The sequence below is a fragment of the Ambystoma mexicanum genome, chromosome 5p, assembly GCF_040938575.1.
Source record: "Ambystoma mexicanum isolate Mex_15411 chromosome 5p, UKY_AmexF1_1, whole genome shotgun sequence".
Classification (NCBI taxonomy): domain Eukaryota; kingdom Metazoa; phylum Chordata; class Amphibia; order Caudata; family Ambystomatidae; genus Ambystoma; species Ambystoma mexicanum.
The window spans coordinates 687,111,978-687,133,069 of record NC_090930.1 but is presented as its reverse complement, the minus strand read 5'-3'; the positions used below and the strand labels follow the sequence as shown (position 1 = coordinate 687,133,069).

General features: G+C 48.8%; 1 protein-coding gene across 2 annotated transcripts in view; it reads left to right on the top strand.

Moving 5' to 3' along the window:
• The window catches only part of DNAAF6 (dynein axonemal assembly factor 6), a 502,401-nt gene that overhangs the window by 51,784 nt on the left and 429,525 nt on the right, over positions 1-21,092 (top strand). The window contains exon 2 of one of the 2 annotated variants that reach the window (XM_069613060.1): positions 17,648-17,757. In XM_069613060.1, the coding sequence (XP_069469161.1) occupies positions 17,648-17,757 (110 nt within the window). The remainder of the gene's footprint in view (positions 1-17,647; positions 17,758-21,092) is intronic. The other variant, XM_069613061.1, reaches the window with a different exon arrangement.

Genomic DNA, 21,092 nt, shown 5'->3' with positions numbered 1-21,092 from the left:
AACTGGCCAGATCGGATTGTTCCAAGCCATGGTCACGGACTGCAACACACCGGCTTCCACATACCCTTTAATGGTTTCCGAAATCTCCTTCTGCTCCCCGGGTATTCAATATTGTTTCATTGACACTCTTTTTGTGGCTATTGGAACCTGCACTGGGGGCATTTCCAATTGTCCTATGGTCACAGGGGTACAAATGAAAGCACTCACTCCAAACCGGTAAAGTTTACCTCCCAATCCAAGGGTTAACCCCCTCCAAAATGTCAAATCTGATAATGTATTCGGGGATCGGGCCAACTAATACCTGATAAGTGTCCCTTCACAAACTTCTAATTTTCATGTCTATTTTCGTTTTAACGGCAGGGCTCTTTTTACCCCCTAACCCTGTGATTGTGAAATGTTGTCCCTTACACCTTGAAGGATTTCCATGTATCAATGAGGCCCCGGCATCAATTAAGGCGTTGACCCCCTGTATGTTTCCTGACTGCCAAAATAATCGTACTTTTAAATGAGGCCGTCGGTCTACCTTAATTTGGGCCGTTGTTACCGGAGATTGACCATCATCCTATCCGTACTTTCAGTGCTTGTGTTTGGATTCCATCTCCACCATTGCACTCACCATTTTTCTCACATCCCCATAAATCGTCTGGGATTGCAGGGACATACCTGGAGACTCATCATCTCCCTTCTCTGGAGGCAATGCAAAAGAATCATCCTCCCTCTTGGGTTTATGTACTTCTTGCTGTTTCACTTGTTTAACGCTCCTTCCAATCCAAACCACGTTTTTTATACAATTGATACATTTCCTGTGTCTCAATCCCATCAATATCTTCCCTTGGCACTCAACTTTCAGCAAAGCTAAAAACATATCCTTTCTGGATATGCTAATATCTCAACTTTTAAACCTCTTCCCAGGAGTGCGTTTTTCACTTTGCCCCTCCCTCTTTTGCTCTCAGGGTCATTTCTCTGTCTTTTCCCATTCTCCTAGGTCCGCCAATTGCCTAATGGCATCCACTACCTCACCCGTCATTTTACCAGTCATTCCCACCAATACGGTCATTATGACATTCTTATATGCCTGGGGGCAGTTCGAATAATGGTATTTCTAGCTGAAACAGACAACGCAACCAACCCCATATGCTCTGAAGTATCGAGATGAATTGCCTCTTTCATGGCATATTCCCTCACTCTTTGAATAGCCTCCTTTAATGTATACCATTGCTTCTCCTGGGTCGGCCAATCTGAGGTGATAGGATACGTGCGGTTATACCCTTTGGCCACCAATTGTAACAAAGACATTTGAACCTCTCGCCCAACGTCATCGCGAGGAGGGCCTACATGTAGAATTTCCTGTACCTGAATTTCCTGCGTCAAGGGTAGAAACCTGGTGGAGTCTGTCGCATCTACTCAGAGACCCACCGGCCCTCCATCAAATAACCTGACCATCCAGGTAAACAAGGATTCACCAGCCCTCTGCTTCATCGGCTAATGATTTTCCCAATTTCTTTCTGTGAATTATCTTTGAGTCAGTGATATCCACTACCCCTCCTCCGGGATTATTAGGATTACGACCCATCCTTCTACATACCACAGGATTAACAATTACCTCTTTGCGGCTAGATTTTGACTTGGGTAACACCTCTGGCTCTGAACCATTCTCGGTACTAGTACTATCGAATACATCTCCATCCCAATGATCGGGATCCCAATCCACCCCTGCGGTAGCAATCGCGGTTGGTACCTTACGAGAATTCACTATCCCTCTTCTCTTTCTGTATTTGTAACGACCAACCCTCACAGCCGCTCGCTTGGCTACGGTTTGATATTTGTCCGCTTTATCATGATACAATTTCATCTGGAGCTGCTGCATCAATGCAATCTGTTTTTCAGCAGCTAGCTCCTTTTCCAATCTCAGGACAATCGCCTGTAATTCCACATTCTGCTGGTGGATCTTTCGAAATGCATGTAACAGGATCCAGCCCCTCCTACCTAGAGCCAAACACTCCTTCCCTTTTTCCACCAGTACCTGTTGCAGACAGCCGACTACTTCAGCCGGACTTGCCTCTCCTATACTAGTATCCCATTCCTCGCTCAAACCCGCACCACATGCCCAAGTCTGTGCAACTTTGTCATACGGACTTTTAGTCCACCCCGGAATAGTCACCTCAGGATAGCCTCCGCCTGCGGAGCTTCCTTTTTTCCCCTAAATGGGGAACTCATTTTACTAAATGGATATTTCACATCCCTATCATTAATACCTCACAACACACTGTTCGCTTTTCGAATGATTGACTCTCCAATATTTTTTATGTATAAGAAATTAGCAGGAGTCTTTGGCATTAATACCAGCACAAAGACCCTGCTCACAGCACCAATTGCTTTGCTTTATCTTGGCCACATGGGGAGACCTCGTACTTATGCCCCCTGGACCCTTGCAAAATCAGTTATTGGACTCAGGTAGGCAAATAATTGCACATAAAACATTGGTTATAATGATAATATAAATGGCTTGTTATAGGCCCTTTATTCACTCATAACATATATGACGAAAAACCAACACATAGGGCCTCATTATAAGTTTGCCTGTCCGGTAGTAACAGCGCTGTTACTACCGGGGACCAGCAAACTACGAGTTGTGGTAGTTCTGCCCGCAGCAGCACTCACGAGCACAACTCATCGGATGCACCAGCATCATTCATGAATGGTGCCGGTGCATCAGACCTCCCCATTCCCATTGAGCCCTGTTGGGCTCAATGGGAATGGGGAAGAATATTTTCCGGCACCCGCGAATGGGCAAATACCGGGTTCGGCAAGGCCGTAATGACCCGGTAATTGCCCATTCGCGGGCGCCAGGAAAAAAATGATACCGGCGGCAGGTTCTACCAGCACGGCTACCGCCAGTATCATAATAAGGCCCATAGTCAGTTGTACATAAACATAGAAAAAGAGCATCACTGTTGGGATCGTTGCAGGAGACAGTCATCTCAGCCACCACGACACTGCTTAGTCCCACAGCAGGTAGGCAAAGAGATCACTCGTACTAACGGGGTCTGGAGTGGAGCATCCTCCCTCTCAGCAAGACTGCATCACCCAGGGTCCAAATTCTAACTGCTTTCCAAGAGGAATACCTCTTCTCTTTATGGGCTACTTTCGATCCCCGCCTCTCATGGGTTACCAGGCTGCCCTCGGCCGAAGAGAAGACAATATGCATGAGGAGGAAAGAGTGGAATAGTCCAGCTAGAAGTGGGAAAACCCCAACTTCTCTCCTTGCTTTTGTTCCCAGTACCACTTATCACTGCACCTGCAGAGCACTTCAACTCCCTTTCTGGCTTGTCCTTCGACGGAAATACAACTATTCTCAACAGTTACATCAATATGTGAACTTGCCTCTGCTGCAGAAATACATGTTTAATTGCTAAGCTCATGAAAACGAAAGCTTTCATTGCTGTTTCACTGCAGTAAATGGAAGTAAAGGACCAAGATGGCCGCGCATCGGCGCCATGTTTTTTGGCTCATTTTGCACACGCACTACAACTTCTCATGCACTTTTAACTGCCTGGTTTATTCGCCTGCCAGGACGCCTTATATTCACACTTAACAGTTCCTCTTTTACTTCCACAATTGCTTATATCTTCTTAGGTATTGTGCACCTGGTTGATTCAACATTCTCTCTGGGTTTCCCCCATATTTGCATTCCATACACTCGTATATGGCAGGGGTCCTTGTTTGCAGTATGCCTTCTTGGTTTGCAATCAATCTCTTTAATGTCTCTGTTTCTGCAGCTTTAATGTTTACAATTTGTATTTGGTGAAGTCTAAGACGCCCCGGATCCCCACTTTGCTTGGGCTGACTCATCGGCCATGTGTGGCGTCTTCGGTCCCATTAGTGCTTACGTGGCAAGACATTGGCGTCTGCTTTCCACTCTGGACTTTTTTCATGTTGTTCCGCTTTCTTTTGCGGCTTCGCTCAGCACGCCTGTCTTGCTTCAGGTCCCTGTAGGCGAAACGGTTTGGGGTTGTTTTACCAAGGTAAAAAGAATCGCAACGTAATTGACCATACTCGATTTTGCCACATATGTTTTCACCTCAGTAAGAAAAAACCATTTACCCCTCCCCAAACCGCATGTTGACTCTCACCTCCCACTTACCTTTTCTCCATCCGCTGCCTATCGTGAACCCTGCGGTGTCGGTTCCATTCCTCTAACGCGGGTCGGAGCTGATGCCGCAGTGTCCCTTTTCTCATTTTCTTTTTTTTGGGAGCCTCGCTTCCAATGTCGAGGAAGCGGAGGACACCCCCAAAGCCAAAAATACCAAACATGGGGGGTGGGTGACACCCCTGGTCCTCATGTCCAGTATTTTCAGATTCAAACTAATGGTACTGTGCAGATTCGGCTGTTTTAGAACAATTTGGACGAAACTGGTGAAACACTGATTTTTCCCGTTGCTGAACACACAGGAATCGTCCCTTGGCTCCAGGCATGTCTGCGGTGCATCCTACTTGTGCCTTGTTCTTCTCCTTCCCTGTTGGTGAGCGCTTTGGCTGCGTCACACCGGTTTGTGCTACCAAGTTCCACAAGCCTCGCAGAAAGGTGCAACGACTTCTCCCAGACAGCAGCAGCCTTTTTCAGTTTGTTTTTGATCTTTAAATGTCCCTCGCAACGGTGTAATCTGAGAACAACTAGCACGCTCATTGAGCTTGAGACTCCATCTACTCTGCATCTTTCCCTTCTTCCTCCTCATTCCAGTACTTGGGTAATTGTGGGAGATGGAGTCCATTCATGTTAAATTATGCTGTTTACTTGGGAAATCGTGTTCAATGGTTCCAAATGCAGAGCCAGTTCTATATGGAGGATAATTAGAACTGGAAAAGGTAGTCTTGGAGCGTTTATCTTTTTGGCCAGGGATGGAAGTTTGGCCTAAAGGGTTTTGGGAACATTTTTCTCTATTTTCCCTAAAGGGGGTATAGATGCATGGCAATAAGCCATTATGGTGTTGGTACCAAGAGGTTTTCTTCATAGGTAAATGGGGGATACCATGTCTCATCCAATGAAGCCATGACATATCCCCGGAGACTGTCCCCTCCCATGTGATTCTCCCTCCTATAGCCGCCGGAGGGTCAGGATCAGGTAGCGTTTGCCGTCCCCTGGCCACATGGGAGGAGGTTACCGCCAGGGGATCTGTGATTACTCCAATGGATTCATCAAAATTCCATGTCCTTGAGACATGTGGTCTGATAACATACCCAAAGTGCTTTGTGCTAAAGGAAGTGGAGGGGACAGGAAGTAGATATATATGGGAGGGCCTGAAAGCGACCCTCCTCTTGAAGCGAAGAGATCAACATAGACTTTGAAGATCCCTTAGCGCCTCACTAAAGATTGGGCCTGTCCTGAACCCCAGAAATTGCATAATATTAAAAGAGTGGGAAGTCTGCGCGGAGACCATCCTTTGGGTAGGGCTCAGCTGCTGCAGGACAGTAGACGATCTGGTGGATCGAACATACAGTGATTACTGACTGGCTGGTGGAGGAAGTGCCCGAAGGCAGGACAGTGCATTGAGAGCCTAGACCCTGAACTCCCATGGACTGACTTGAGCTGGGGGCTGCGTCTCTAGAGAACAGGGGAAACATATTCAGGACTGGCACAGTGAGGACAACAAAAAGGCCACAACTATAGGTTTTGGAGAGATGGGATTTTGCGCAGGAAATTAAATCCAGTGTGGGCCTCAGAGAGTGCTCTGAGGACACATGCCTGGAGGGGAAATAAAACAAGCGAGACCCAGGCAGACGAAGATGGACACATTTGCAAAGAAGGGAGAGCAAAGGCAAGACCCTATGGACTTTGAGGCACTGCCAGCTTTGGGAAGCCAGGGGCTGAAGCCAGGAGGAACCGAGACCAGGATATTGGAGACGATTGCAGCCCTGAGAGCGTCAATGGAGTCATACATAGATGAGATCAAATGTGACGTTGCCCTCCTAAGGCAAGATGTGCACAATTTAGCAGGACGAGTGGGGGAGACCGAAGAGAGAGTAGAAGAGATGTCCATCACCAAGAAAGAACTGCAGCAGAAGGTCCAGGATCTAACGACAGAGGTAGGGATGCTACAAGACCAGGTGGAGGACGTGGAAGGAAGGCAGAGGAGGAGCATCATTCAGATCCTGGGACTGCCGGAGGGAGAAGAAGGCAAGGACCCCTCCACATGCAGCCACCCCTCCTCTCTCCTTCTCTGCCTTTCCCCTTTTTTCTGCTGACGAGGTTTCGAGACAAGTCCGATCTATGAAAGTCTCGTCAAAACAGGTCCACCTTTGTTCCTCCAAAACTATCAAGGACCACATTGACGCCTTGGCTCCTGCCCTTGCTGACTTCTGCAATCACTTCTTCGCCTCTGGAGTCTTCCCATACCCTCTCAAGCACTCCCTTGTGCACCCCCTTCTTAAGAAACCCTCTTCAGACCCTTCCTGCCCTGCTAACTATCGCCCAATCTCTATCACTCCCTTCCTGGGCAAGCTCCTGGAGAAACTGGCCATCTCCCAGCTTAATCTCCATGCTGAATATGTTGGCAGCCTTCATGACCATCAGTCTGGCTTCAGAGCTGCCAGAAGCATGGAAACTGCTCTCCTGAACATCCGTGAGAACCTGCTCTCGAACCTTGACTCTAACATTCCATGTGTTCCCATTTTGCTTGATCTCTCTTCTGCCTTTGATACTGTCAACCATACCATCCTGCTCAACCGTCTCCGTGATAACCTGGGTATCAATGGTCAGGCTCTGGCTTGGCTGACCTCTTTCCTCTCAAATCGACCCTCCCAGGTCCAACTGGGGTCTTTCCTCTCTGACATCTTTCTCTCTACCTGTGGTGTCCCCCAGGGTTCTAACCTCTCTCCCTGGCTGTTCAACCAGTATCTGGCACTTCTCGCCCACCGCATCGCTGCTCTCTGCCCCAACTTTCAGTGCTATGCGGATGATATCCAGCTCATTTTCAGGCTACACTCGGCCTCCTCTTCTCCTTCCCTCATCTCTGACTGTCTTTCTGCTATACAGGAATGGTGTGCAGCCAACGACCTCTGCCTTAATGCCAGTAAGACTGAGATTCTACTCATCGGCACACCCACTCCCTCCTTCCCTGTAGCTCTCTGGCCGGCCTCTCTTGGCCCTCTTCCTGCTCCTACCTGCAAGGCAAAAAACCTCAGGGTCCTCTTTGACTCCATACTCTCCTTCTCTCCTCACATATCCGACATCTCTAAGAAGTCACACTACCAACTACACCTCCTCAGAGGTATCCTTCCTTTCCTTTCCTCTCCTTCCCCCAGAAGGTCACTGTCTCTAGAGCCCTGGTTCTCTCGAAGCTGGACTACTGTAACAGCCTCTAACTAAATCTGCCCGCCTCTACTCTCCGCCCTTTGCAACTCATCCAGAACAGGACTGCGAGACTAGTCCTTGGCCTCAAGCCCAGGGACCGTATCTCTCCAGGACTGAAATCACTACACTGGCTCCCAGTGACTGCGAGGATCAAGTTCAAAACCCTTTGCATTGTCCACAAGGCCGTCTGGGGCCTTGGGCCAAAATACCTTCAACTCTCTCTTCCTAAATATCTTCCTTCTCGTGCTCTTCGCTCATCCGCCTCCAACTCCCTCAGGGTCAGCCGCTTCTCCAAACAACGAGTTGGGGGCAGATCTCTCTCCGCTGCAGGGGCCTCCCTCTGGAACATCCTTCCTGCCTCCCTGAAACTTGAGGAGAACCATCTCCGGTTCCGGAAGCACCTCAAAACCTTCCTCTTTGCCTCCTCCTTCTCTCCCCCTCTCCCCTGCTAAATTTACTGAAACTGCACTGAATCTGCAACTGGGCCACTCACCGTTCTCGGTCCTTGGCCCAGCCACTCTCCCCTACACTGCCTCCCTGGCAACCCCTGCACTGCGGGACTGTGTCTGTATCCCTACAGCCCCCCTTCAGTTCAGAGAAGGAGAGGCCAGTTTGTCCTGATGAATGAAATATTGCAACAGCAGTGCATAAAATACATGCTCCTATATCCAGCAAAGCTGAAAGGGATACATAAAGGAAAGGCCCTTTTTTTCCCCGATGCTCCGGAAGAGGTGAATGCTTGGATGAATGCTAACCGGATGGTGACTATGACGTACAAGAGAAACTATACCTGACACTCTGTCAAGAGGAGGAAAGCCGCGAAGCATGAGATGCATAGGATGCACCGATACCAGAGGGTGTCATAGTTTGGGGGCTACCTTGAGTAGCATGTTACGTTGGATTTCTATTTCTTTGAGCTGGCCTACACGAATTGTCCTTTTGTTTCTTGGTAGAAATTGCAGATACTAGGCGGTATGCAGGCGTCGGCTTTCACAAGAGGGAGTGGGATAAATGACGGTTACACCTCTACAAACAGGTTCTCATGGGTGGCTAGTTCAAGTTCAGTGCAGTTCGTTTTGGTCACAACATGGCTTAGCATTGTATGACAGAAGAAGTCAGGAGTTTCACAGCGGGGGATGTGGAGAGGGTGGAAGAGGGGCTCTAGGTGCCTGTGACAGGAAGGAGGGGGGAGAAGGAATGTCAAGGAATGGTTACATGACTGAGTTACTGAGAGTATCCTCCTAGAACGTCAGGGGATTGAACAATTATGTTAAAGGGGTCAGAATGGCTTTGTATCTACATGGAAAAGGGATTGGGGTAGTAATGCTACAAGAGACACACCTAACAATAGAGAAACATACCGGGTCCTTCAAAAATGGGGAGGGGTGGATTTTGGGTCAGCCTTTTCCACTTACGCGAGAGGAGTATTTATCCGGGTAGCCCCAAAAGTGCTTTTTCGGGTGGCAGAGGTTTGCACAGATAATGAAGGGAAGATGTGTATGTACATGGGCTTTTGGATAGAAAAGAGGTATGCCTTATAAACACCTATGCTCCCAACCATGATGTGTCTACCTTCTTCCGCTCCATGGGTGGAGATTTTAATTGTACTTTGACCCAACATTGGAGCAATCAGACAGCAGGCACACCACACCATCCCCATCAGCAGAAGTCTTAAAGACGCTACTGGAGGAGAATGGGCGATGAGCAATAAACCTGCTCCGGTACCCATGTGGAGACTGCGAGCGGAGGCCTTGCGGGATGGCCCTTCCGGGATAACATGGCGGAACAAATGGAAGACTATTTCTGTATCAATGAGGGGAGTGTTAGTTGGCGGGGGTATTTATGGGATGCTTTCAAGGTGGTGATACGGGGACCTGCCAATGCAATGGCCGGGGTGATTCAGAGGGACCTAGTGCAGAAGTAAGCGGAATCAGAGGTAGCAATTAAACAAGTGGAGGGAATCTATCTAAGGGAGAATGATGTGGAAGGGAACCTTATCAAGCTTAAACAGGAATGCCTGGAACACTGGGAATGATTAGGTAGATATAGCTATGCAAATACACAGAGAAATTACATTAACACAGAGATAAACCCGGAAGGTTGCTATCGTGGCTTTGACGTGGGGCAGAAAACCGTGGCGGGATCACCAAGATCGAGGACAAGTGCGGGGAGCTATGGAGGTCGTAGAAAGAAATTAACAAAGTTTTCTGGAATCTGCCAGAGATAGGTTTACCCACCCTAAGCAGGGAGCAGGCAGAGGCACTGCGCGCACCTCTCACGATAGAGGAGCTAAGGGCGGTGATCTGGGCATTGCCCACAGCCAATATGCCAGGAGGAGATGGCCTTCCGGACGGGTTTTATAAAGAATGTGTGGATGAGGTGGCTCTGAGGCTACTGCAAACCTTTGAGGATGCATATGAGGCAGGGCGGCTCCCCCCCAGCATGGAAGAATCTATTATTTTCCCGCTATTGAAGCCAGGGAAAGCGGGGCAGTATTGTGGATCATATCGTCTGATATCTTTGATCATCCAAAATAGTAAGATCCTTACGGAGGTCCTGGCGCAGAGGCTGAAGAGGGTGATATGGGCATTGGTCCATCCAGACCAGATGGGATATGTCCCTGAGATAGCAACTTCTGGGAACTTGAGGCTACATGCAGTCATAGACCAGACGCAAACGTGGTCAGAGGGTTGCGCGGTGGTGGCACTGTATGCAATTAAAGCATTTGAATCAATAAGGTGGGAGTGGTTGCATGCCTCCTTAGAAAGATTTGGGGTGGCAGAGGGGTTTATGGGGTGGTTCCGGGTACTCTACTCTACAGTGGTTGCGAGGGTACGGACAGGCAGATACGTATCTGGACGTTTCCACATACAAAGGGGCATGAAACAGGGATGCCCACTGTCCCCCATGCTCTATGTTCTAGCCCTGGAGCCCCTCGCTGTGTTCTTGAGAAAGGAGTTTAGGGACACACGGCTCCTGGTGGATGGAGTACACATGTGGTCTCACTATACGCTGATGACATGCTGTTATGTGTAAATCCCGGAAGATAACCTAGCGCAATATCTAGAGGTCTTGGATAATTTTGCTGCATTTTCAGGGATAGATCAGTAAGTCAAAATCCTGTATATTTAGATATAGGTGGGAGTAGAGGAATCACGCCTTCCAGACTTGGGGCTGCAGTGGAGGGTACAGACATTTATATATCTAGGTGTTAACATATATCATGATATTAGTATGGCTCACCAGGAGAATACACTGCGGGCCAAGATGTGACTGGAGCACCTAATTAAGTTTTGGGAGAAGCTACCTCTCTCCATGATGGGAAGAAATGCACTACTGAAAATGTTTGCTCTCCCCCGGTTGTATCACTTCCTGAACATTCCGTATCTCATACCGAAGACCTTCTACAAGGAACTGCATACAGTAATAGGGGGCTTCATATGGGGATCCAGCAGGTGCAGGGTGGTCTTAGACACGCTGTTCAGGGACTACGAAGATGAAGGAAAACCGCTGCTGCATTTCAAATTATACTATTTAGCAGGGCAACTGCAGCACATGGCTGGGTGGCTGTCGGACACAGAGACACTAGAACACACCCTGCTTCAGGCAGTGACTGCTGCCTATTTGCTGGGGAAGGTGCTGTGGTTGGGGAAGGGTAGAATCTGAGACCCCCCCCTTACCTCTTACAGTTGGGTAGGAAGATTTGGACCACAACCAAGGTGCTGCTAAAAGTAGGAGAACCCTACTCTCACCACACCCCCCAGGCGGTGATTTATGGAGAAGACACAGCTGACCTGGCATTGGTGAGGTCCCAATTTGCTTTCCTGGAGTTTTGATATATTGAAGAAGGATTTAGGGCGCAGAAGGGACTGTTCATGACATATTCCAGATTAGTGCATAAGGCACGCAGGAGGTGGCCCGGATTCCTAAGTCTCCTGGAAGAAGATGGCACACTGGGGCTGTTGTATGACGTTTCAGAAGGGGGGCATAGAGTGTCCAAATTGTACTAGGGACTGCTAGCAGCATTATCGAAGGATGTCCCCAAATTAAGGCGCAAATGGGAGTTGGACATAGGCAGGGTGTTTACAGAGCCAGAGTGGTCCAGAATGCTGTTATACCCAAAAAAAGGGTTCAAGGAATGATAGGCTTAAGCTGTCCCAGTTCTATGTGCTTCATAGGGCCTATATGACTCTGCATCCCATTTTACAATTCCTGGGCTCAATACAGGGGCGGAGTGCCCCAGGTGTGGAGAGGGAGAGGCAGACATGATGCACATGTTCTGTGTGTGCCCAGTAGTTAGAAGGTTCTTGCGAGAGATGGAATTGAGGGTCAGAAAAGGAGGTGTAACTAGATATGCCTGGTCTCCGAGGCTTGTTTACTTGAGGTGTTCCCACGCCCAAAGAGTGCTAAACCAGTAAACCGATTGGTAGACCTAGGCTGGGTGTTGGCAAAGAGGAGGATTGCCATGGCATGGAAAACTCGGGAGGGCCCACCTATAGAAGGGTGGTGGAATGATCTGTGGCGTTGGTCGATAGCCTAGGCCGCAGTGTGGTATAGTGCTATGCCGGCAGGAATGAGAGAAAGTTCAGAGAATGTGGCAGCCTGGAACGGCCTGGTTCACTCACTGTTTATCTTGCCGGATGACAACCCCCTTGAACTCCCGGTCAGGGGTGGTAGGATGGGGGAGTGGCGGGATATGGAGGAGACTGATGGTGGGTATGGAAGGCAGGATGAGCGGGACCTGTGTGAGGAAGAGGGGGCGAGCCCATGGTGAAACTTCTGTAGGTTACAAGCCATGAGTTACTAGTTGTTCTAGTTAATGTGTGGGGGGGGGGTTGTATTGCAGGAGGAGGGGTTAACAACAATGTGCTGATATTGAATACTGATTGTAGCACTGTAACGTGATGGAACAAATGTGAAATAAAGATTAAAAAAAACAAAAACTTATCTGATAACAGTTCTAAATCATTGTTGTACTTTGCCCTTTATTTGGATGTTAAATACACAATTTGAATGGTACTTTGGGCAATGACACAATGTGCTCAGTCCGCTGCACCGTGGGCCAGTAGGTTGAACTTGCTCCCAATGCCAAATGTTGCATTCCTCTGCTACTCACGGGTCATTTTGGTGGAAAATTCATCCAAATAGCAACTGCTCTGAGTTTCTCCCAGGGAAAAAATGTTTCCCTCTTGTGTTCGGAATTTTTTTGGTGTAGCTGCAGACTATCTGACTAAGGGGTTCCCTTTCGAAATTGACAGACTGTGGCATTTGCATTGTTTTGGAGTTTGCAGAATACAACCGCCATTTGGGATATAGGGCCTCATTGGTCTGGAAGCAATGTGTGGTGGTCTGGAAACAACGTGCCGGTAATTCCAGTTACAGGCACACATTCCAGACCGCACCACTACGAGAAGGAATGACAGTAACAATGGTGTTGGTAACAGCATCCACTGTGCTACCGTTGCTGGTAGCACAGTGAACCGAAACAGGAACTTCCATAAGCTGTGCCGGAAACAACAGCACCAAGGTAACAAGGCAGCATTACAACAGCGATTTTCCCAGAAACACCGGCAAATCCATGCTGGAAACCGGCACCCAATGCACCCAGCTGCACACAATGAGCACTAGGACTGCTGAAAAGGTCCACACCACACACACTGGCCAACTTAACCATGCTGCCCCTCGTAGCAGTAGTTATGGACCTGGAGGTTCTGCATGCAGGTGTGCATCTCTATGCGCAGGAGCTGCATCAGTTGCAACATGAGTACAGGCAGTGGAGGAGGAGGATGAGAAGGAGAATACAGAGGAACAATGGCATGCAAGTGGCACCCTGGAGGCATGCACATATACCTGCTCAAAGATCACACCCTGGGCCCTGACTGACAGGCAGATCCATACACTATACCACCTGAACAGGGAGACCATCCACAGCATATAGGCATCCGGAATGCCATACCAACTATTGAAGGTGGTCTCAGTGCTGCACTTTCTTGCCACTGGCACATTCCAGCACTCAGTCGGCGAGCTGCATGGCATTTTGCAGCCTGCATTTTCAATTGTGCTGGTCTTGGATGCCCTCCTGCACCATGTGCCCCAGCACATTGCCCTACCAACCACACAGGCATAGGTCAACGCCAGCAAGGTCCGCTTTCATGCACTTGCGAGCATGCCCAATGTATTGGGAGCAGTGGACTGCACACATATAGAGCTTGTGGCTGCCACAGAGGAGGTGTATAGAAACCATAAGCTGTGCCACTCATTGAATGTGCAAGTCATCTGTGATGCAGACCTGAGGATGTCCCACTGCTGTGCCCACTTCCCGGGATCAACTCATGACTCCATGGTCCTGTAGAACAGCACCCTGCCTGTGTACATGACGCGTTATGTGGGAAAGCTGACCTGGCTCTTGGGTGAGTGAAACCATCAACACACACATCTAGTTGCATGGGAACCGGGGCACAGGGGGACTTTCACTGGCAGCAGTGCATGGCCCATAGCCACTATGCCAATACAGGCACACAATTGGCACCCAAGAATGGGTGGCCACGACTGGCATCTACCACATGTGCGAAAGGATGTACACACCATCACAATCTGAACACAGACGACAGGCACATGCAATGCCATACAGGTACCAGAATGCATCACTGCAATGTCACAATACCCATCATATCCGGACTCAGCCCCACCCACCCCATCAACCCATCTTTGGGAGACAGACCCTACACACGGCCAGACCAGTATTGCTTGTCACAGGGTCTATCAAGGTGAATGAGGGCCAGCAAGTTCACAGACCCAGATGCATGTGTCACTCATTCACATCCCTATATGTATGTATTGTCCAGTTACTTGAATCTAATGGCCCTCCCTGTGTCCCATTCCATGGAGGTGATTCTGGTTATCCTTTACTACCTTGGCTGATGACCCCTGTGAGAGATCCCCAGACTCACCAGGAAATAGCATCAATTCCGCTCACATCCGGATATGGATAACAATCGAGCAGACCTTTGGACTGTTGAAGGCATTTTTTTGGTGCCGACAACACTCAGGTGGGGCACTAATGTACAGACCAGTGAAGGTGTGGAAAATAGTCCTGGCCTGTGCAATGTTGCACAATATGTGCATCAGGCGAAACATACCCCTATCCCTGGACATGGACATGACTCCAGCAGACGCATGACGTTGGTGACAGGGATGCGGCTGTGGACATGCAACAACACCAAGATAGGGTTGTCGGGGATGGGCGTGCAGCCCGCCAGGAGCTCATTGAGAACTACCTTTGAGCACCCATCAACTGCATACAACCCATGGCACACACTGCATGTGATGCAGCGCAATAATAAAGCAGACCACTTCACAAAATGGATGTCCAGACGTAAATGCCTTTGCACAACCATATGTATTTTAAAAGTAACAATCATCAGGAAATGTGTAACCCAGCACACCCTCCCCAACTAACCCTCCTCAATGCCCCCTCCTAAACACCCCCTCCCCACCACCCTCTCCCTAACTAACCCTCCCCACCGGCCCCTCCTCACTAACCCTACCCACCACTCCCTGCTCTACTAACCCTCTCTACCATCTCCTCCCAAACACCCCCCCCCCCAAAACACCCCCTAGGATGTAGTAGTGTCACATTAACAGTTGTACTTGCTCACTTCCATGGCCTCTTGTCAGCGGGCTTGCCCTTTTTTGGTGACCCTGACAGGCACAGGGAGCGGCGCCTTGGGCTGCTCTGAAGGGAGCTGACAGGTGTGGTGATGGTAGAAGGGGAGGGGTCTGAACCAGCCGTATCCCTGCACTCTAGGGTCACCTCCAGGGAAAGGGCAAGGGACTCAGCTAGTGCAGAGATTGGCTCATTCCCCTCCCGGACCCTCTGTACCAGCAGGACCATTGCGCACGTGGCGTTGCCCAGGGCATGGGCATAGCGCCGGCTGGTGGCTTGCACACCTTTCTGCATAATGCCGGTTTCCTCAAGCTGCTACTGCACAAATCCAGCCATCCCCTCGTGCCTTGCCTCGATCCTCCAGATGCGTGCATCCATTTCCCTGATACTGGGGAACGGTGGTGGTGGCCTGTGGAGGTCCAATGGGCTGAAGGAGGGTCGATGGTAGGGGGTGTGGTCTGATTACCCCTCTATGCTGTTCTGGTCCTCCTGCCCTGTATCATCATCAGATGTGTGTCAGGGGCAGCCGGCTGTGCCTCTGTGGGTATTGGTGGTGCTGCTGCAGGGGCTGCTGCATGTGCCTCTTTGGGTGTTGGTGCTGCTGTTGCAGGGGCAGCTGGATGTGCTTCTGTGGATGTTGGTGGTGTTGCTGCAGGGGCAGCTTGCATACTCCCAGGGCCCATAGTTTGTGTTGGTGGGGCTGCTGTGGCTTGGCAGTGGTGGCATGGGGTGTGGACCTCCTCCTCTGTGTTGATGGCTAGGCTGTGCTTGCTCCACCATGCTCGATGTGTGATATCCTGTGGGCTTAGCCTTGCAACATGCAGTTAATACATTGTGTGGCATGATGCCTGTGCATGGAGTTATGACATCAAGCTCGGCTTTGATGTGTGCATACATGTGAGTATGTTACGTGGGCACATTGCTCGTGGTGCATGGACATGATCTTGGTCTATTGTGTGCCTCGTGTATGTGTTGCTTCTCATGTCGTCACTTTGTACACATGACCAATACTCATGTGGCAATGTGTGTTTGGATGTTTGGGGGGCAATGCTTGGGTATCCATGGGCAATGGCCATGGTCTTTTGGCCACTGTATGGGTTGGAAGTGGTTTGGTAGCATGCAGTTGGACATGTCTCTATGTAGTGTGTGACACATTTCCCTGTCCACTGTGTGTAGTTGTGTGGCACGTTGTACCACCCTCTGCATGTGTCCCTGAAACAGCCTCCGCCGCTCCCACTCCCTCGATTGCTTCAAGGTGCAGCACACCGCTGCATTTCTAGTCCCAAGGCATGAGAGCTTGATTGGGGAGGCTGTCCCACCTCCAGTGGCCAAACATTCCTTCCTGTTGGCCGACAGCAGGTTGCGGACCCTCAGCTGATGGTCATCCCACCGCTTATGGCAGTCTTTGGGTACATGGGACCGGATCCACGGCAGACACCTTCTGCGCCACCTCCTCCCAGTTTTGCATGTTCCATTATGGTCTCCATCAGCACGGTCCGTTCTTGCTCTGTGAAGCGTGGCTTCCGCTGGCGCACATCAGGGACTCTAGATGTCACGACTGCTGTCAGGATACCGGTATCAACATGATCGCATGGCAACAGGAAGTTGGTGTTTTTATGTGGGTTGGGTTTTTCAAAATGGCCACCGGTGAGCATCCAGTTCTTGAAATGACGTTTCCGTTGCTGGTGTTTCTGTCTGATACACGCCAGTAACTGTGCCCCCGGGATTTTTGATGACTGTGCCACTAATTAGAGTGGAAAGTGACAGTGTTTCCGTCATGCTGGTTGCACCGTTACCAGCATGCCAGATTGTGCGCTCCTGGGGGGGTTGTGATGTGCAGGTGATTCTGTGGTTGCGGTTGCCAGAAACTGTGCCACCGGTTCCACAGAATCCCCAGCACATTACCGGCAAACTCGTAATGAGGGCCATAGTCTCATTCCACAAGATCCAAGTCAATTTTAACCGTGCCCTACGCAATGCTTGTGCTCAACATACGCCTGGCTTTTTTTTCGAAGTATGTTCATGAATTCCCAAAGCAGTTTAGCATATGATAGCAGTGTACATGGCATGTTTGGCAATGAAGTCCTTTTGAATATTATTATATTTATTTTGCTTCAATGGTTTTTGGTACGTTAGTGGATTAATTCATCATTGGGGACCCCATATTACAAACAGTGCAAAAGACATCAATACATCACTTAACTTAGATTTTACATTTTCAATTCTTCATATAGGGTAACAGTTGCAATCACCTGGTACATTTGGTTAATTGGTCAGACAATGTTCTGATACGGAAGACACAACTGGAGGTAATGCTGGGTGGAATGGAAGATGCAAACAAGTCAAAGCTTAAATCGTGGGTCTGCAAACTTTGGCTCTCTAGATGTTTTGTACTGCAACTTCCATCCGCCAGAGCCATCACAGTCCATGGTGAAGGATCAGGGAGTTGTAGTAGAAAACGTCTGTCGAACTACAGGCTGCAGGGCCCTGTCTTAAATAGTTCTTCTTTCTACGTTAATGATCTGTGTGTCTTCTTTAGTATAGAGACTGTTTTGTTGTAATTGCTTTAGGCTATACATTTCAAATGTTAAGTTCACTGCAATCTGTTTGTTTTTGAAATGTGTGTCTAGGTAGACAAACAATGGACCTGGATGGCATGCGCTCAATTTCCTCCCTGGAGGCTCTCTCCAAACTTCTCACTCTCGAAGAGAAAGAAGAGGACAACACCATTGACAATAAGGTAAACTGGTCCATCTAAAGAAATGTCTGTGATCCGGACCTGTTGGGAGTTTGCTTTTCTCGAAATAGGTCTGTAGTACATGGTCTCCAAATTCCATGTTTAGAATCAAGCAACTGAGAGGAAACACAATGCATTCTAATATTGTTTCTCAGTGTCATTTACATTGTAGCATTTGTGTACTCTTAGGCTTTGGTACTGCCTTAAAAAGAGTGATTTTGCATCATTAGGGCTACCCACATACTTTCCAGAGGTTGGAAAACATTAAACATAGATGCTTCCTGCCAATTGTTCCAGTCCTATGCGTGCGACATCGAGCCAGTCTTTGTTTTTGCTTCCAATTGCATGCTGGAACTTGTAGTATTGTTTTTCCCATTGCAAGGGTGGGCCTACAAGTCCCAGCATGCAGTGCGAAAAAACAACACAGGACTGGCTCAAATATTCTGCATTGAAGTGGGAAACCTGGCAGCTATGTAGAAGTAAAGGGAGCTTTTTGTTGCTCATTTGAATCACCTTCATAGAACATACTGGAAGGAAATAACCAGTGGTTAGATTGTGGGGTGTCTTCCAGGGCTAGCCCAAGACTTATTTCTGGGCATTGATGCTGATTGTCTGGGACTCAGTTCACTTTTTATGTGGTGTTTTGGCAACTAATTTGTTTAAATATAATTTAGTTTTAGTAACACAGCAGCTGCGTTAGCTATCCGGTATCATGAATAATAATAATCCGGAATGTGACCGCTCTGGATGATCATGTTGGTCATGCCAGCACACTGCTCTAGTCACCCTACAGGACATTTGTGGCCCTCCTCTAATGTACAAACTGGCAGCACTGCTGCAGTAGAGTGGGTGGCTCTGGCATGTGGTGTAGGCAGCAACCAGGGAGCCACAGGATCAGGTGCAGCACAGCATTTCAGCTGGCAGGCGTGCACACAGATGTATGTGCCAGTGTCAGTATGACACAGACTTTGCTGCACCACTACAAGCAGTGGCCCGCAGCAGACACATGCAGTGCTTTAAGAATGACAGAGGATGCAGACTCAAAAGGTAAGGTAAACTTACACCTTTATTCAAAAGTATACACCAGTAACAGTAGAATTCCAAGTGTTGGGTTACTTCATCCCTTCAGTTCGGCAGGCTTTCGATTGGATTGTGTCCTCCCACATATTCCTCGTCTTTGATATACGCTATCCAGCTTCAGCTACTTCATAATTTTTTTAGGCAGAGGGCGCTGTGCGTCGATGGCATCGACTCGATGTCCCTCGAGGATGATGTCATCCAAGGCATATATAGCACATGCAGCACCATTGGCTTCAGTTCCGTTTTTCTGCGAATGCTATCGCTTCGAGAGATACAGTGCACTCCTTCACTTTGTGACAAATTCATTACTTTGAGAAATCGAAACAAAATGTCATCTTCGTTGACACCGACCACCCCAAAAACCGGGTTCAAAAAGTGTTGTGATTGTGGGTCGAAAATGTTATTGACCGATCCTCATTGCATGTGTTTGTGGTGCCTCGGAGTAGACCATAATACCTCGGACTGCTTCAAGTGCTAGTCAATGATGTGAGAGGCCTTGAAAGAATGAAAGGGGAAATTGACGGTAGGTCGAAACCCCAAATCTCCTACCCGGACCAAAAAACCTTCCACCGAGGAAGAAGATTAAGCAGTCGAGATCGAGGAGCGGCTCCCACCACTCCTATTCGTCTTCTAAGAAGAGGCACAATAGGTCGCCTTCTTTGACGTCATCGTCGGACGCTTCCCCGAGAGGGTATCTTGCCCAACTAAAAAATCCTCTCTGGCCGAGAGGGAAGCCTTCAGAGCAGAGAGTGTCAAAATATTTGAAAAACAAAATCCTCCAGGCCATGTTCCTACGGTGCCTTCAAAAGAAGCCGGGAAGGAAAGGGCACAACCTAAATGCCACACGCCTTTGAGCCCGGAATGACGGTTTGATCCTCTATTGTGAGCCGTCGAGGCCCTGATCCGATGCCGAAACATCAAAGGATCTGTCGAGCCGAAAGCACAAGTATAAGTCGAGGTTGTCGACACCTTCGATGCTGGCGGAGCATTTGACGCCAGCCAAACCGTTGACTTTGCCGCCGAAGTCATTGACGCCAGCTGTGCCATCATTGCCAGCTGTGCAATCGATGCCGAGTGCCTAACCAAAGCCTAGGATGCCTGTTACGGAGAATTCTCAAAAATGTGCTAATTCCCTTCACCTTAGAGACCCCCAGAAACTTTGCTGGATTTTGAGGACTTGATTTTTGTTACCTGGAGAGAGTGTGAGCCTTCTTCCCACTCGCTCATGTATTTTGATATGTGTTTTACTCTTGCGTTTTCTTTGGTTATGGAGTTTTAGACAACTCCATAGGCATCATCTTTTCATTTGTGTCACACAGCACCCTCAGTGCGGTGGCACAGGGAAGCCTTTCAGGCTTTCCCAAGGTTTAAGTACCTTCTCTGGGATAAACTACTGTTTCCCAGAGAAAGTAAAGTGAAATTTACTTTACTAGTCTTTTTAAATTCCTAAACCCAGCACACCCTATGTTCAATACAGTGCTGGAGGGGTTACTTGGTATCCCCGGTGTCTAGATACTCATGTAGCAGTCAAATGCTACCCTTTCCTCTCAGAATGGCTGGTGGCATTGGTTTTACAATGAACTACCATGATTTTTCCCGACCGCAAACTATTCCTAGCTCCGGTAGCGTTAAATCCCGGGACTCATGTTTTTCAAGATGCTGCCTGAGCCCCCTTTGTTTAAACATGACCCGGTCCTCTTTTTCTGCCATTTCTTTTTAGAAAGGTCCTTCTAGAGTTTGTCTCTACGCGCCAAACCTAGTTTGGTCCCTTTGTTCCATTGCCTTTGTCGGGCTTCAGCAGTGAAGACCGCTTCTGGCGCCCGAGTGTCTGTGGTGGGCAGGAAGTGAGGGAAGAGCCTGAAACTCCCTGTGCTTAGTCACCTAGGAGACCCAAATGCACTCTGTGGTTATTGGCTCACTGATTGTCCAGCAAAGACAGCCACCCTGCTGGGTGATTGACAGCTAGGCTCAAATGAATGGCAGAGAACTGAATAAAAGGCGAGTCTCTTGGCTTGGAAGGCAGAGTCGACCACTGGAACAAAAGAACCGAAGACGAGCTTGAAGAGTATGGCTGCTGCAACTCCTGGAATGTTGGTTTGCCCGGTGAAGCCCTGCTGCAGGTCCGAATTGGCAAGTTCACCTTGACAGAGAAGCCCTAACAAGGACGACTTCTCCCTTTGAGTTGGCAGGACCAATCAACTCGACCATACGCCACCTGGACACCTTATCTCGGAGCTGGTTGTAGTTTCCTCAGAGTG